A 16,898-nucleotide genomic window follows, 5' to 3' on the forward strand; every position below is an offset into this window, starting at 1 on the left:
CTGTCGGGTGGGGACATAAAATGGTCATCTGTTTTAGTTCTTTCACTCTGCGTGTGTGTGTGTGTGTGTGTGCTGTCAGCTGAAGTTGCTCTCTGATATTTTCCAACCTTTTAGTTTCTTTCTTTTTTCATTCCATCCAACCTGCTGCATCCCATCCCGGCTGATATTGAGTGAGAGGCACGGACACACAGAGACAAACAACCATTCGTTCTCACAGTCACACCTATGGTCCATCCAGAGTCATGATAATCAGGATGCCTGGATTTAGTTTGATTTCATGGCTGTAGAATTGTCCAAATATATCAAAAACTTCCACTTTCGATATCTGGCAGTTATTCAACCGTTTAGGAATTAAGGTTCTGAGAATCTGACGTCACAAACGCGTGGCGCGCTGGTGAATCTTGCCTGTTATTAGACGGTTGTTCCTCAGAAGTCCACACAAAGCTCCATTTCTATTGCTTTCTGGTATCCATACATGAGGGTCACAGGGGGTGCTGTGCCAATCTGAGCTGACATAGGGCTGACACTAGGTCCTAACCCCAGTCTGCATGTCATTGGACAGTGGGTGGAAACTGGAGCATCTGAGGAACCGCACCTGTTTTTGTCAGAGAGGAATTGCGTTGCACTGTCTTAGCCTCACAAAGGTGGGTGACATCATGTACAGTACTCTGTAATTGAGAGTCCAGACTCTGCACCCTGTGTTTTCTTCATGATCTCTGGAGACTCAAGTCATTTGATACTGAACACAGTACATTTGTACATTTGTTCTTCTGTGACTAAATGATTTTACCACAACAGCTGGAGCAGTCAGTGGGACACACACACACACACACAGAGAGACATCGGTTGAAATTAGAAAATGTTGTGTACTTTTAAGTAAAACATCTGACAAACTAGACAAAGGTACAACAATCAACGTTGAGGAAACACAACATGGAGATGGTACACGAGATATTCAACAAGAGTGATGCTGGAGCACTCACAGGTTACTGATTTGAGGATTTTTTTAAACGTATCATGATCGATTACTCTGTGTTGTAGTTTGTTGGGTGTCACAGTCTGGACAGAATTTCAGTTAAAAAAAGTTAAAATTGCTGGGATATTTTTTTAAGGAGGAAAACAATTTATTACATGTTTCCAATCTGAAGTTGAGCTCAAATTGAGAATAGAAGACAGAGCGATGGGAACCCACAGGCAACAGTTTCCACTTGTGTAAAGATCGCTATATATCAGGAAGAGAATAATACACTAATTCACTTTAACATTTTGTTTATTTTACATACTTTTATTGTGATGATGACCATTCTCCAGAGTGGGATGAGGGAATGTTTATCAGTGAGCTGAAGATGTCAGAATGCCGCAGGTCTGGCGTAAGATCCTGACACTCATTCTCATGAAAAACATGGTGGCAGAGGTTATGACTGCACTGCACTGCAGTTGTTAACTTATTATTTTTTCCCCTGCCACCGTGGCAGAGTGAGCAAACTAAGTCATGTGACATCCAGAGCTCTATATAGTATGTATATCATCACCGATGGCCACCCTCATGACACAAAATGATTATTTCATTGTGAAAAAGTTTGACTTTCTTCCTCATAGAGTGAAATTATACAAGTGGGTTTTTATGTAATGTACCTATTCCCTAATTTACTGGAAGAACAGACTACATTCAGAGCATAAAAGTAATTATGTGTCTAAATTAATCTGTTAAAATTACTCCAAGTCTGCATCTTCAGACAGGATTAAAATTACGCGCCTCTCAGGTAATGATTCCTATTACAGAACCTCCTCAGGTGAGACTTATCCTCTCAGTAAAGTAATGAGGTGGCTAAAACAATAACCACGTCTGTAAAAATTTAACTATGGTAGAAGTCAGATTGTGGATATTTTAGTGGTGCCCCAATTTCAGAATAGATTTTATTCCAGTTTGTGTATTTCACAGGTTGCCCACATGTTGTATCATCATATTTCACATTTATAGAGCAAGGTAACTGTAAAAAAAATCTTTAGACATTTTACACAGATTTAAAATTGGGGTCATTCCTGTGATCGAGGCAGCTCTCCACAGAGACACAGAAGTTTATTTCAACAGAAAAATGAGGTCAAAGTTAAATGAAGATTTTATCTTCTGGAGTTTTAGAGCTAAGAGGAAGGTGTATGTTGTTAAAAAAACTGTGAGCGTGCCGTTCAACATCTTTCAAAATGTGTTAGCTAATGGGTCAGATGTTTGAATTAATTGAGGGTAATGCTCAGTGTAGTGATGCTAAATCTAATAAATCACTCTGTCCTGCATTCTTGTAATCAAGGTAGTACACGGACTCCTTTATAAACCTCTTGGACATTGATTTTTCAACTACAAGCTCATCAAGACCTCACAGGTTTCATTCACATCAGGAATGTAGTAACCATTCAAAAGTGGCAGAGGGCAGACAAGTGTCCCAATTCCATGGCCATTCCCTCCAGTTATAATTTCCCTTGATGGAAAAGTTCTTTTGTGGTGAGCTGCGGTTGGTTTGCACTGGTCTGATTACACACGGAAAATGTGAAATATGCACACTCAGGTTTTCAAGCGAGCGAGGAGAATCTCTTTGATATCAGCCCTCTCAAGCACACGGCCATGCAAAAGGTCTGCTATGTAACCATCGACGACATGAAAGTGTTACAGGTTAGGTAAGCAGACAGCTTTTCTATTTTTTAACACAATATTTCTGAGCCAAGGTAGAGTCCTGCAACACCTCTTTTACAAGTCGGTTAGGATCTTATTTGGTTCTTGGTTGGAATGCTGCCTTTTTTTTTTATGGACTTCCTTATATCGTGTTTCCTCTGACAAACTGCAAAGCTTTGGCTCGCAACTGTTCAAAATATACTCCATGCTGTTCCAGAGAAAACATTTCATTTCATTCTTACGCATACAATATATGCGGCTGAACAAATGATGTCACATGACAAACTGGTGCTGTTGTTTAGTTGTTTGTGTGTTTAATGTCCATTCTCTATTGAGAGAGCGTAAACAGTCATCTGTGTGCTGTTGTCCCTTGTCCTGGAGGGCACATGATTGTGAGGAGGCAATGTGAGGTGGCACCAGGGTATCCATCGCTCTGACAGCTTGGGGGAAAAAGAGGCTGTTGCAGAAAATTGCAGTGCAGGTGTTGCAGAATAGATCTTGAAATAGAGGGCGGGCAATTTCACCGTATGATGTTTTTGACCTTGCAAACCAAATCAAGTTGAATGGCATGATGAGAAGAGCGACATGTATGGTGCAGATTGCCAAGTGTCCAGGAGATGGCACAAAGCTTGTGTTTGGTTTCTGGGTTTGCCACATCAAATTCATTTATATACAAAAGGAAAGCAATTCCAAACCCTTCCACTGCGAAGGCAGAATTGTCTTAGTGTCCCTAAGTGAGGGATGTAAGAATGGCTGTGGCAGCGAACAGATTCAGTTGATCTGCTTTACGACCTCTTGCAGGGGAGTGTCGGATAATTATGTCCGAGTCTTCCACAACTTCGTCAGCTCGCACTCAACGTCATCTACGTCAGAGGCTCTTTCCTCAGGTTGAGCTTTCAAACCGGGAGCAGGTTCTTGAGGTAAATTCTCCGAAGCATTTTGACTCAGCTTCAGATCTTCATCAGATCAAAGTATAAATCCGGGTAGTGTCGAAAGCAGACGGATGATGTTTTTAAAATGTGTTTTAAAATGAAAATGAAGTAGAGTGGCATGTATAGGAACAGACGCCAGGAGGGGTTATAGACCAGTTATAATATTATATTATATCTAACCCTCCTGTCGTGTTCGCCTCCCGCCCCTTACTTCCCGCCCCTTGTTCCTGGTCAATTGACCGGTCTGTTTTAAAGGTGACATAGAATGCTTGTATTACACATATATGTTAGTTATGGAGGTCTACTTACATATATGAACTTGTTTTCATGGTTAAAAACCTCCTAATCGCTGCAAACGAGCCGATCAAAATATCTCGTCAGCCGCGCTGACACACTCCTAGAATGTGGACTGTGTTGTGATTGGCCAGCCAACGAGAGCTTTCCCACTGTCCTGTGATTGGCCAGGTACCTGGAAGTGACGTAATAGATAGGCCAGCTCTCAGATACACAGCTCCCCCTCTGGCACGGTGGATGCTCTGCACCTCAGCAGCTACAACGAGAGTAGTTCTTCTTCTTCTGCGGTTGAATGTACGCAACCGGATGTGCCCGGACTAGTGCCCGCACCAGGAGGCGCTACGGTGGTGAGAGGAGTGGTGAGGATTTTTGATGACGACATCAAATTAAGGAAGTGCCGATCCGCTTCGCAGAGCCCAGGAAAACAATACAACACTATTTTCTCAGCAGTGGCTGAACTGTTTGTTCTGAAACTTTAGGGTTTCATAAACGAGGTAATGACGCAGATACACACACAAGCGCAGCGTTAATTGGAGCTTCCAGTCTATGTGGGCTTTAACTGTTCTTAAATTAGCACAAAAAACATTTGTCACCACCAAATTTTTATTCAACATGAAGTCGTGTGTGTGTGTGTGTGGGGGGGGGTTAGGGTTAGGGTTAGGCATAGCATCTTACAACAAACTGTTGTAAGGACATAGTTGCCCGGAATATAGGTCTGCCAGACTCTGCATCCCACAGACTTTTTGTACCCTCATTGTTTGACGATATACTCCTGCTAAAATCAATAGACCTTTGTAGGCTTGAAGGTCTATCAGGTCGATTTCTCTCCAGGTGTCCCCAAACACACGCTTCCTCTCCAGGTTTGTCATCTCCGGTATAATTCCCTTAATGGACTCTGGTAAAAAGAATTGGAAGCTGGACTTGATGTCATCTACACAAGATGTCGCATACCGTGTTGGCCCTGGCGTCATCTTTATGATGTTTTCCAGTCTCGCTCTACTACCTCTGTCCTGGGGGGAGGAAGACCAGAGCAAGTGTCCACTCTGGCACTGGAATGTCTCCTCAGGTGCTTGTTCTTCAGGTGCCTCTCCCTCTCCATCTGTTGACTGGGCAATCTCCTTCCACTTCCGGTACATCCTCTTCTATCTCTGGTTCAATTTCAGTGCCCTCTTCATCATGTCCAAAAAGCTGGACCAGAACCTCTTCGACAGAGAACCGCTTGGTCAGTCGCCAACTCATTGTGCTCAGAGTAAAATGAGTGCAAGGCAAACATCAAGCTATATATATGGGGTCTGTGTGGAGATGATACATTGATTATTCTGGAAGGTGTGGTTCACGTGTGAGTGAGTGAGTGAGTGAGTTGGGGTGGTGTGTATGGGGAGGTTTTCTGTCTGATGGATGAATACAGTCTGGATACCCATTCATTTCCTATGGCGGTCACTTTTGACCGGGAACACCACAGGTGTAATAAGGTTGATTAAAACGCTCAAAAATGAATGAAAGAGGTGATCATCACTTTTATATGTTCAAGTGCATAGTGTGGAGGATATCATAAGGCCTTGAGGCAATCAGATGTAAAACACAACATTTATGAGTGTTTTAACTTGTAAATCGGTCAGATTTGACCCGACAGGAGGGTTAAGTGCAGTTAAAGTGGTTGTGATGGATGGTGAAAATAACAATCATAGATAAAAAAAAAAAAGAATTATGTTGATACTATCAGAAAGATTGTGCAAACAGGAAGGATTTAGCTGATGCACTTAAACCAACCAGCATTTCTGTCAGGTGGATTTTTACCCACTGGTCTGTAGAGACCCCAGGTCGTGGTGCCTTAACTGTTCCAACTGCCAGGGGAGATCAGCTGAAGGCAAGCGAAGAGGTGGGCGGAGGAGACTGTATTGACCTTTCTGCATCTAATCTGTGCTGACAAACTCTTCCAAGACACATAACAGTACTCGCACACAATACTGAGTCCAATCTAGACTGGCTGATAGCTGCTCAGTTTGCTTTGGAGTGGTTGAAGTGAACTGCAGTGTTTGGCTCCTCAGCCACAGGCGGAGAACTGAGATGAGGATGGTAGAAGAAAGAAAGAAAGAAAGAAAGAAAGAAAAGCCATTGTTGCACTATTGTTCCATACATGAAGGCAATAGTAAAGGAAGCGTGATGAATAAAACATCTGTTATCATAATGAAAAGAAGCATGTTTTAAATGTGTGAGCTCTTGCATAAATCCGTACTGCATGTCAGTGAATGCTGGAGAAGGCTCTCATCGCTGTTGGCTGAATTGATCTTTTCAGGAACAGCTTCTGTTATCCTTCATGTCAGAAATGAATTATTCTCATTATTCTGTTCCTCATTCCCCCTAATAAGGCTCTAATCATTTGTGGATCGGGATACATTTGGATTCAGCATACATTCTTTAAAATGCTATCATTTCTGATGACATTTTGCAATTGAAAGGATATTTATATAATAAATATCCTAATATATAAGGTGTGCAGTATAATAATCAGTATAATATACACAAGTCTGGAACTTAAATTAAGTGAGGTGTGTGTATATATATATATGGGTGACTGCACTCTCTGTGCTGATAAGCAGCTGCACGGGGGCAGGTTAGTATGAGGCGAATAAAAATATGGCTGTCACCTGGGGCAACAGAAAAAAAAAACAGACTTCAGCCACTTAAGAAAGGGCTCACCTAATGAAATCTATGCTGGCCTGGGTTAGGGTTATAGCCATTTGCTTTTAGTTATTTTTCAGATTTTTTTTTTGGGCGGATCCGGGGTATTTTCAAGTGTGGTCACATGCACACTCTTAAGTGAAATCTGTTCTCGAAGTTGAAATCTGCAAATCGACCAGACTTTTGACAGTTTGGGGGTGGAGTCCAAGGAGGGACAAGGGACTTCTTGTATTTGATTGACAGATATCACTACGAGACATCCGGAGTGGAGAGGAATTTTAGTGAAGCAAATGATTTGTAATGTTCATAAGATGGCTCTGACTGACGAGAACTCATATTGAAGCCTATGTTTGATGTTGCGTGCCACGGTGCTGTGTGACTCACCCTTTTTCCTGTGTTTTGCTGTGTGCTTTGTAGGACCGCCCATTCTGCTCGTTCCACAGGTGCCTCCAATTCAGCAATCAAGCTGTGGACATAAAAAGCTGTGGAAAAGCTGAGGTGGTGCTCTTGCTCCTTGGATCCATGCTGATAGCCAGTTAGTGTGTGAGCCATGGAGTGGTGTGTTTGCTCTGTGCAGCTTGGGAATCTGTGTGTTTACTCTTTTCTTATCTTGTTAGCAACGATATGTGTGATACTTTGTCCAGTGGAGAAAGGGTGTATTTTTACTTTGGTGGTTTAAGTTTGGTCTGATCTGGTTTGATTCTTTCTCTCGTAGGCCGATCAGCTACTTCTGGAGCAGCTCACTTGAAGTTTGTTTTATGCGTATTCATTGTAAATAAACCGTTACATTCCGATTGTCTCTGCCTTTCTTCTTTTAAAATATCCCGAGGTTTTATTTGACATTGTTACTCCCCTCGTCCCCTGGACTTTAAGGGAACGTAACATAACATAACATAACATTTATTAAGTAACAAGTGTGTATTGTTACTGTAATGAGAAGGAACCAATGTTCCAGAAGCAGCTTCATTTTTTCTCCCTCGCAGCTGCAGGAACTGCTTGCGGTTGTTTAATGTGCGCTCAAGGACCTATATTGCGCGGTCGTAAGTGAATATTTGCAGTAATAATATCATTTGCTTGACTTCTGACATCAATGTGATGCCGTTACTGTTCGGAAAAGGCATCGTTGAAGATGCATCAGCAGTTGGGGGGCCTCATTTGCAAGACAGTCTGGGTTTGTAAATATTGATTGTTGGAATTCAGTCATTTTAAATTTCCCTCAACTGTTAGTGCTGGCTAATCTTTACTGTTATAGCTTATGCACACACAACATCTCCAACCTAGAACATTAGCTGCTGTTAGCAAATTGCTGACAATAACATTAGATTTAAGATAGGGTCTCATTAAAACAGATTATGGTTATAGATTAAGGTTTAGCTCAACATATGGACAAAGCTATGTCTTGCTATCATGTGTTTCCAGCCTGTGTGAATACACTTTGTGATCAATTAAAGGCCACATAGACCGGAAGCTCCAATTAACGCTGCGTTTGTGTGTGTATCTGCGTCATTACCTCGTTTATGAAACCCTAAAGTTTCAGAACAACAGTTCAGCCACTGCTGAGAAAATAGTGTTGTATTGTTTTCCTGGGCTCTGCGAAGCGGATCGGCACTTCCTTAATTTGATGTCGTCATCAAAAATCCTCACCACTCCTCTCACCACCGTAGCGCCTCCTGGCGTGGGCACTAGTGCGGGCACATCCGGTTGCGTACATTCAACCGCAGAAGAAGAAGAACTACTCTCATTGTAGCTGCTGAGATGCAGAGCATCCACCGTGCCAGAGGGGGAGCTGCGTATCTGAGAGCTGGCCTATCTATTACGTCACTTCCAGGTACCTGGCCAATCACAGGACAGTGGGAAAGCTCTCGTTGGCTGGCCTATCACAACACAGTCCACATTCTAGGGGTGTGGTTTTGGTCTGAAACAGCGCGGCTGACGAGAGCGTCAGTGAGGAGATATTTTGATCGGCTCGTTTGCAGCGATTAGGAGGTTTTTAACCATGAAAACAAGTTTATATATGTAAATAGACCTCCATAACTAACATATATGTGTGATACAAGCATTCGATGTCACCTTTAACACATTTCACATGTGCTTCATTACCGCCATGCTTTCTGTCTGTTTAGCTCGGTGTCTCTTTTGAGTTTATATCCGTATTTGCATCTGCCTGCGTTTCTGCGCAGTGGGAGCATCTGTGAGCCTGTTTAATTATTCAAAATATCTTCACTTCACCTTACTTCTCCCACTGTGTGTCTGTGCTTGGGTCTTAAAATCCTTAATAGTGGAACCTGCTGGTTATTCCAGGCTACTGTGAACAATCAGTACTTTAGGAATAGTTTTATATCCCCTTGCACTGAGCTTTAATGTCTTTCTAGACAACGTGCCATCACTTCAGTTTGCCACAGATGAACTCCAGTCCAAGTTCTAGACAGATCCCTTGGGTAATTAAAGCATCTAACCACAGCCAGTTTGTTATAATTAGGTTACAAAACATTTCTCATGTTATGTTTACACTTTGTCCTCGTGGATTATTGAGCATAGAATAATTGTTATCCATTTAAACAGTAGATGATATGAATCATTTACAAATGGTGCATTTCACAAAAGAGACAGGGCTTTTATTTAACACATTGTTGATGTAAACAAATCCTCCAGAGAAACCCCAGGGTCACTTTGCATTTGCTGTAATTGCATTTAAAAGGTGGAATGAAGTTAGAGCAGACAGCAGCCACAGAACATGTATGAATATATACTGGTGATATTGTAATGCACAAGACTATGAATAATTGAAAACACCATTCGTTATCCCCAGCTCCTCTGTGACCGTGGGAGGATAAGACGTGTAGGGTAATGGATGGATACGAAATCATCATTTATTATTTGCACGACTACTACTGTGTTGTATTTAATGGCTATACTAAAACACAAGGTTTTAAGAATAGTCTTTCATCTTATTTGCTATTCTATAAGTTACAGTAATGCATGATTCCAGATGTAGTGGACATACACTAGATAAGCATTCAAGCTGTATTCTCTGATACCCCCGTGTTTCCCATTTCATATTTCATAATATCTGTCTTATTGATCAGATAAAAAGAAAACGCATTTCTGTTTTTCATCTGCTGTTTAATGTACATTCTGGAAATAAAAAAAACTTTAATAAAGTGCTTCACAGTGTGGGACTGGAAAGAATACTTTTTATAACAGTGGGTCATTTTTTAACAACAAGATTCAGTGACACACCAAAGGCTTATTTCCAAGCCCAAAGGGACACAAGGCAGTGGAAAGAGGAAGATTAATGTATGTATTATTAACAAAAATTAATTATTAAATATGCATGTATGGTTTGTTACATACACACACACTGAGCCACACGCTGCAGCGCTGTCATCAACACTGCGTCTCAGTACAAGCCAGATAATAATGTAACACTTAATTGAGGTATGTTTTTATTTTCGTAGGGTGTTCTTAATACCCATAATGGGGGTCAGGACGGTGGGATATTCCATTCCACTGCAGGTCGAGTGGTTTGTCAGGAAACATGCCCTCTGTAATTACATGCATCCTTTACAAGTCCACAGAGAGCAGTGGAAAGAAATGAAGGATATCGAAAACATCGCCCCGTTGCTGCTGCAGCTGATGAGCTTACCGCTGTAGAGATGCCACTGGAACAGTTTGATGTCATGAAAAAGTGGAGACGTGGCAGAAAATTACACCCTGACATCAGCCAGTAGACTTCTGAAAGCACATTTTAAAATGTTGTACTTTTATTCTGCTCGTTCCATCTTGGTCACTTATATTTAATGACTAACTCGTCCAAATATTAGACAAGCGGTGGTTAGTGTGAGGTTATCCTTATTCTCTGAACAAATTAGGCTACTTAAGTGGATCATACAGTATGATTCATCAGAATTAGTCCAGCCCACACAAGGTCTCCTGATTCAGCTTTCTTTAAACCACGTCCAACTGCATGTCTGGTCTCGCTCCAGGAAAATCTGTCCCAGGAACTCCATTCAAAGATCTATCATTTTCTTGCAGATTTCTTGCAGTTTTGCTTGCTGGCAAATTAGCATAAAAACGTGTGAATGACCCACAGCCACAACAAACGGTTTCACTCCGGGTCAAATAATTTGTTGATTAATGTGATCCGTTCTATCCTCTGAAAGCACACAATGCACAAAGTCCATTGGACAGCATGTGTCCCCCTGCTGGACATCGCAGCTACGCACACAGCAAAAGCGATGAACGCATTTTTATCTTGTTAAACTTATTTTTATGATTTTAAGAGCCACCGTCAAGCGCAAGAAGGAGGAACAGCTTAATAACTCGGCTGCTTGTACCAGAGCGCTGAAGCAGCAGACATAAATCCTTCATGTTATTATCAAGTGTAAAATGTCGGAATCATAATGAAAATGTGTGGAGAGCCGCCACAGCTGAGGTCATTAACAGGAAACAATGTCTGACGGTGAAAACAACAGAATAATAGTAAATATTTTATTTTTTACTATTTGTTAAAATTATATGAGGTGATGTGGAGACTGACTGCTTAAAAACATGAGTCTTTTTTTTGTCTTTGTATATTGGGAACTTAATTTCGACCTTGCTCCCTATGGTTGAAATGCAATCGTTTATGTGCTCAAAACATGGCTAAACACACCTGCAGCTACCCAGTGATGCCCAGAAGTGATTATTTTCTGAATCAATGGACTGCAGTGTGTCTAGCTTAACCCTTGATGGGTTGAACCACTATAAAACTGAGATGGTACAGATCTGGTGTGGTCTAGGTAGCTTCCGTTCTTTTGACAAACCAAATGCAAGAAATTGTGCAAAGAATCAAATCAAACCACTTAGTGGGAAAAAGGTGTAGGAGACTGCCACCTTTGAAAAGCCCACACACCTTGATAGGCGCTTAATCCAGTCCTTCCTCTTCACATATTTCTACTTTCTTAGGTTTTTTTCAGTGTGTTGCATCACAGGCTATTCTAGGTAAGTCATTCAAATGCAAAGCAAGAGTGGAAAATGTAGTTTCCGCCGCATGTGTAAATGGAAAAGAGGTTTCACTTCTATAGTCAGAGGCAAGATTCTATAGTCAGTGACGAATTAGAGGGGAGAAGCAGGGTGCATGTGTGATAGGAGGAGGTGATGGAGGTTGAGGTGCGAGGAGGATGAGTGTTAATGAGGTGAAGAACGTCAGCGAGAGAAAGGTGAGATTCATCCCTCAATTTTACAGTTTGCATGAATACAGATGTGTCACACGGAGAATGGAACAGCTCTGTTCTCCCATGCTGTTCTTTGTTAAATGAAATTGGATTTTTCATCGCTAATCCTGGCTAATCCAAATGATGTGAAAGAGCCACGGCAACCGCACTGGTGACTCAAAACCAGCTAAACACATTCTATTTACAGTTTATTGTGTTGTGCCATGTTACGGCTTATTGAAAGTGATTGTGTGCCTTTTGTACTCAGAGTTTGTGCATATTTATCCATTTCAGGCCTTTCACAACTCAAACATCACTGGACAGATTCTTTATTGGCTCTATGTACTGTGGGCTGATAACTGCGGCTCTTTGAGTAAACTATGAAAATACTTTAATAAGAAGTTTCCTCTGCTTGTGTAATGCTCTGGAACCGACCTGAGGAGGATTTACACAGACACTCTCTGAGCTCACAGTGCTCCTGGTGAATGGATAAAATAAGCGCTGACACTAAACTAAACAGTTATAATGTTTATGAGTGTTAGTTAAGGGGACGATGATATCATGTGCTGATTGGAAACTGTAATGAGGCAGTTCAATTTACTGGACCCAAGGTGCAGACATGGGAGACAACACACTCTTAAAGATGGCAATGAAGAATCAGAAGAGCAAGTGAAGTTCCAGGGCAGTGGCAAGAGCAGTGGTTGAAGCAGGACAAGCTGAGAGTAAACTGATGAGGTCAGGAGGTTGATAGGTGAGTGACTGGGAGATGGCGACAAACAGGAATCAAAGTACTGGACTGGAGATTAAACGACTTTAGGTAGAAGAATGATCTGGCGAAGACAGCTCGTCCAGAACTCTGCTGCAAGTATTTGAACTGGAACTCACACAAGGGCTCATATCATGCCTGTTTTATCCTCCTTCCACCTTACCTGGTTAGGGTTAAATCTAACTTCTAGACCATTGCATGGTCAAACTCCCACATACCCATATTCACACTCAGATGTTCCATGTGGTCCCAAAGACCCATTTTAAAGGCCACATAGACCGGAAGCTCCAATTAACGCTGCGTTTGTGTGTGTATCTGCGTCATTACCTCGTTTATGAAACCCTAAAGTTTCAGAACAAACATTTCAGCCACTGCTGAGAAAATAGGGTTTTATTGTTTTCCTGAGCTCTGCGAAGCAGAAAGGCACTTCCGTTTGTTGATGATGTCATCAGTATATCTCACCACCGTAGCCCCTCCTGGTGCGGGCACTAGTCCGGGCACATCCGGTTGCGTACATTCAACTGCAGAAGAAGAACATCCACCGTGCCAGAGGGGGAGCTGTGTATCTGAGAGCTGACCTGGCCAATCACAGGACAGTAGGAAAGCTCTGGTTGGCTGGGCAATCACAACACAGTCCGCGTTCTGGGGGTGTGATTTTGGTCTGAAACAGCGCGGCTGACGAGAGCGTCAGTGAGGAGATATTTTGATCGGCTTGTTTGCAGTTTTTAACCATGAAAACAAGTTAATATATGTAAGTAGACCTCCATAACTAACATATATGTGCGATACAAGCATTCGATGTCACCTTTAAGACGTGAGGTGATCGCACATAGACTGTGGAACGCTCTCCCTTTTTTTCCCTTCACGGCCTAGACACTGTTGTCGCTTTTAAAAAGCAGTTAAAAACGTTTCTTTTTTTTAGACTTGAGCAGTATTTCCCAACCCTGGTCCTCAGGGAACACTGTCCTGCATGTTATAGATGTTGCCCTGCGAGGACACACCTGATTCAAATGTTCAGCTCATCATCAAGCTCTGCAGAAGCCTGATAAGGAGCTGTTCATCTGAATCACGTGTGTTGGAGCTCCCTGAGGACCAGGGATGGGAAACACGGGACTAAAGTTCTTGTTGTTTTATTCTCTTGATTGTGTTTTCCTGTTTTTTTGTTTAAACTGTCAGTATTTTATGTATTTTACATGTATCGCCCTGTAAAACACTTTGTGTCTGTAAAATGTACTTACTTATTTAACTTTGCAAAGGTGGAATCATGAGGAAACGATGAGCTGCAGGTGAAAGGTAATAGGCTTCATTCAGATTATCAGGGTAAAGTCATTCATATAAATGTTTTTTGACTTTTTTGACTTTGGCAAAGGCTGTCTAAAAGTATGACATTTTGGTCAAATTTTGAATGACATTCTAAACTGTGACATTGGGTCAAATTTTGAATGACAAGCTAAACTATGACATTTTGGTCAAATTTTGGATGACATACTAAAGTATGACATTTTTGTCAAATTTTGGACGACATACTAAAGTGTGACATTTTTGTCACATTTTTGACGACATACTAACCTATGACATTTTGGACAAATTTTGGACGATATACTAAACTATGACATTTTGGACAAATTTTGGATGGCATACTAAACTATGACATTTTTGTCACATTTTGGACAACACACTAAACTATGACATTTTTGTCAAATTTTGGACGACTTATTAAACTATGACATTTTTGTCAAATTTTGGTTGACATACTAAACTATGACATTTTACTCTGAAACCTGAGTGTTTTGGTGGCGTAGTGGTTAGTCGGTGTTAACTCTGTTACTGTTGCAAGCATGTGTTGGGTTCAATCACAGGTGCAGGATGTTTCTCTGTGCAGTAACATTGATTTTTCATGTTGTACTATACGATAACATTTTGGAGTATCAAAAACATCATGTGTTTAAAAACACAAAACTATGACACAAACACAAAACAATGCATTTTGTCAAATTTTGGACAACATACTAAATTATGACATTTTTGTCAAATTTTGGACCACATACTAAACTATGACATTTTTTTCAAATTTTTGACCACATACTAAACTATGACATTTTTGTCATATTTTTGACCACATACTAAACTATGACATTTAGGTGTCTTTTTTGACCGCATACTAAACTATGACATTTTGGTAACATTTTGGACAACATACTAAACTATGACATTTAGGGGACTTTTTTGACCACATACTAAACTATGACATTTTTGTCAAATTTTGGTCGACATACTAAACTATGTCATTTTGGTGAGTTTTTGGACCACATACTAAACTATGACATTTTACTCCGAAACCTGAGTGTTATGGTGGCGTAGTGGTTAGTAGTCGTTAAATCTGTTACTGTTGCAAGCATGTGTTGGGATCAATCCCAGATGTGGGATATTTCTGTGCACTAACATTGATTTTTCATTTTGTACTATACTATAACATGTTGGAGTATCAAAAACATCATGTGTTTAAAAACACAATCTGTTTTAGTAAGGCATAGAAGCGACAGGAAGAACATACAAAATACACCGCCAAAGTTTTTGGACGACATGCTAAACTATGCCATTTTTGTCAAATTTTGGACAACATACTAAACTATGACATTTTTGTGAAATTTTGGATGACATACAAAACCATGACATTTTGGTAACTTTTTGGACTACATACTAAACTATGACATAATGTCAAATTTCGGACGACATACTTAACTATGACATTTTGGTCAACTTTTGGACGACATTCTAAACTGTGAAATTTTACTCTGAATTTTTGTCAAATTTTGGAAGACATACTAAACTATGACATTTTTGTCAAATTTTGGACGACATACTAAACTATGACATTTTTGTCAAATTTTGGATGACATACTAAACTATGTCATTTTGGTGAGTTTTTGGACCACATACTAAACTATGACATTTTACTCCGAAACCTGAGTGTTATGGTGGCATAGTGGTTAGTAGTCGTTAAATCTGTTACTGTTGCAAGCATGTGTTGGGATCAATCCCAGATGTGGGATATTTCTGTGCACTAACATTGATTTTTCATGTTGTACTATACGATAACGTTTTGGAGTATCAAAAACATCATGTGTTTAAAAACACAAAACTATGACACAAACACAAAACTATGACATTTTGTCAAATTTTGGACGACATACTAAACTATGACAAATTTTGGACCACATACTAAACTATGACATTTTGGTCAAATTTTGACAACATACTAAACTATGACATTTTTGTCAAATTTTGACGACATACTAAACTATGACATTTTTGTGAAATTTTGACCACACACCACACACTAGATATTTTGGTCAAATTCTGGACGACATACTAAACTTTGGCATTTTTATCAAATTTTGGACCACATACTAAACTATGACATTTTTGTCAAATTATGGACAACATACTTAACTATGACATTTAGGTGACTTTTTTGACCACATACTAAACTATGACATTTTTGTCAAATTTTCGTTGACATACTAAACTATCACATTTTTGGCAAATTCTGGATTCAATTCAATTCAATTCAATTTTATTTGTATAGCGCCAAATCATAACATACATTATCTCAAGGCACTGTACATAGACAACATCAAAGAGAGCAGAGAACCCCAACAGTTCACACAATGAGCAAGCACTAGGCATGACTAGGGATGACACACAAAACTATGACATTTGACATGGTAACGATATAAGCTTTAAAATGTATCATCAGATATTGGCTAGATATGACTTATGCCTAAAACAGTCGGTAAAATAAGCTGCTACCTCCTTGACGTCTATGCTGGTTCCCTCCCTCGGTAATTTTTTATGTTGATTGATTTTGCACAATGGAGAAAATGTATGTTTATATTTCATGCGTCATGAGTATTCGAAGTATTATGTTCATTCCATTGCAGAATAGACTAAATGACCTCTCTAATTGGGCACAAAGAAAAATGTATATATAAAAAATTTATATTTATTGGCATTGGCATATAATGCACAAAATCATGCCTCCCTATTTTAAATTATTAAATTGTGGCAGTGTAAGTCATCGTTTTGTTTCTCGTCTCTGTTTAGTTTACGTGTTATCACTGCTTGGTCTCAGCTGTGTGTGTGTGTGTGTGTGTGTCCATCAGGGCTGGCCTACTGTCGACACCTGTCCACTGTGCGGACTCACCTGTCGGCTTTGGTCAACCACAACATCGTTCCTCCAGACAGACCCTGCGAGGCGTCCGGGGGCCTCAGCAAAGAAGTGTGGAGCAAGTACCAGAAAGACTGCAAGGTGAGAGCAGACGCCACGTTCCGTCTGAGACAGGACTTACTTTGTGGTGAGC

General features: G+C 40.5%; 1 protein-coding gene across 1 annotated transcript in view; it reads left to right on the forward strand.

Annotated features, from left to right (window-relative positions):
* LOC122773580 (small G protein signaling modulator 2-like) overlaps positions 1–16,898 on the forward strand; it is a 91,806-nt gene that overhangs the window by 62,028 nt on the left and 12,880 nt on the right. The window contains exons 4-8 of the mRNA XM_044032351.1: positions 2,562–2,670; positions 3,467–3,552; positions 4,973–5,113; positions 6,991–7,016; positions 16,607–16,846. Coding sequence (XP_043888286.1) covers positions 2,562–2,670; positions 3,467–3,552; positions 4,973–5,113; positions 6,991–7,016; positions 16,607–16,846 — 602 coding nt within the window. The remainder of the gene's footprint in view (positions 1–2,561; positions 2,671–3,466; positions 3,553–4,972; positions 5,114–6,990; positions 7,017–16,606; positions 16,847–16,898) is intronic.

This window comes from Solea senegalensis, linkage group LG8 (genome assembly GCF_019176455.1).
Source record: "Solea senegalensis isolate Sse05_10M linkage group LG8, IFAPA_SoseM_1, whole genome shotgun sequence".
Taxonomy (NCBI): domain Eukaryota; kingdom Metazoa; phylum Chordata; class Actinopteri; order Pleuronectiformes; family Soleidae; genus Solea; species Solea senegalensis.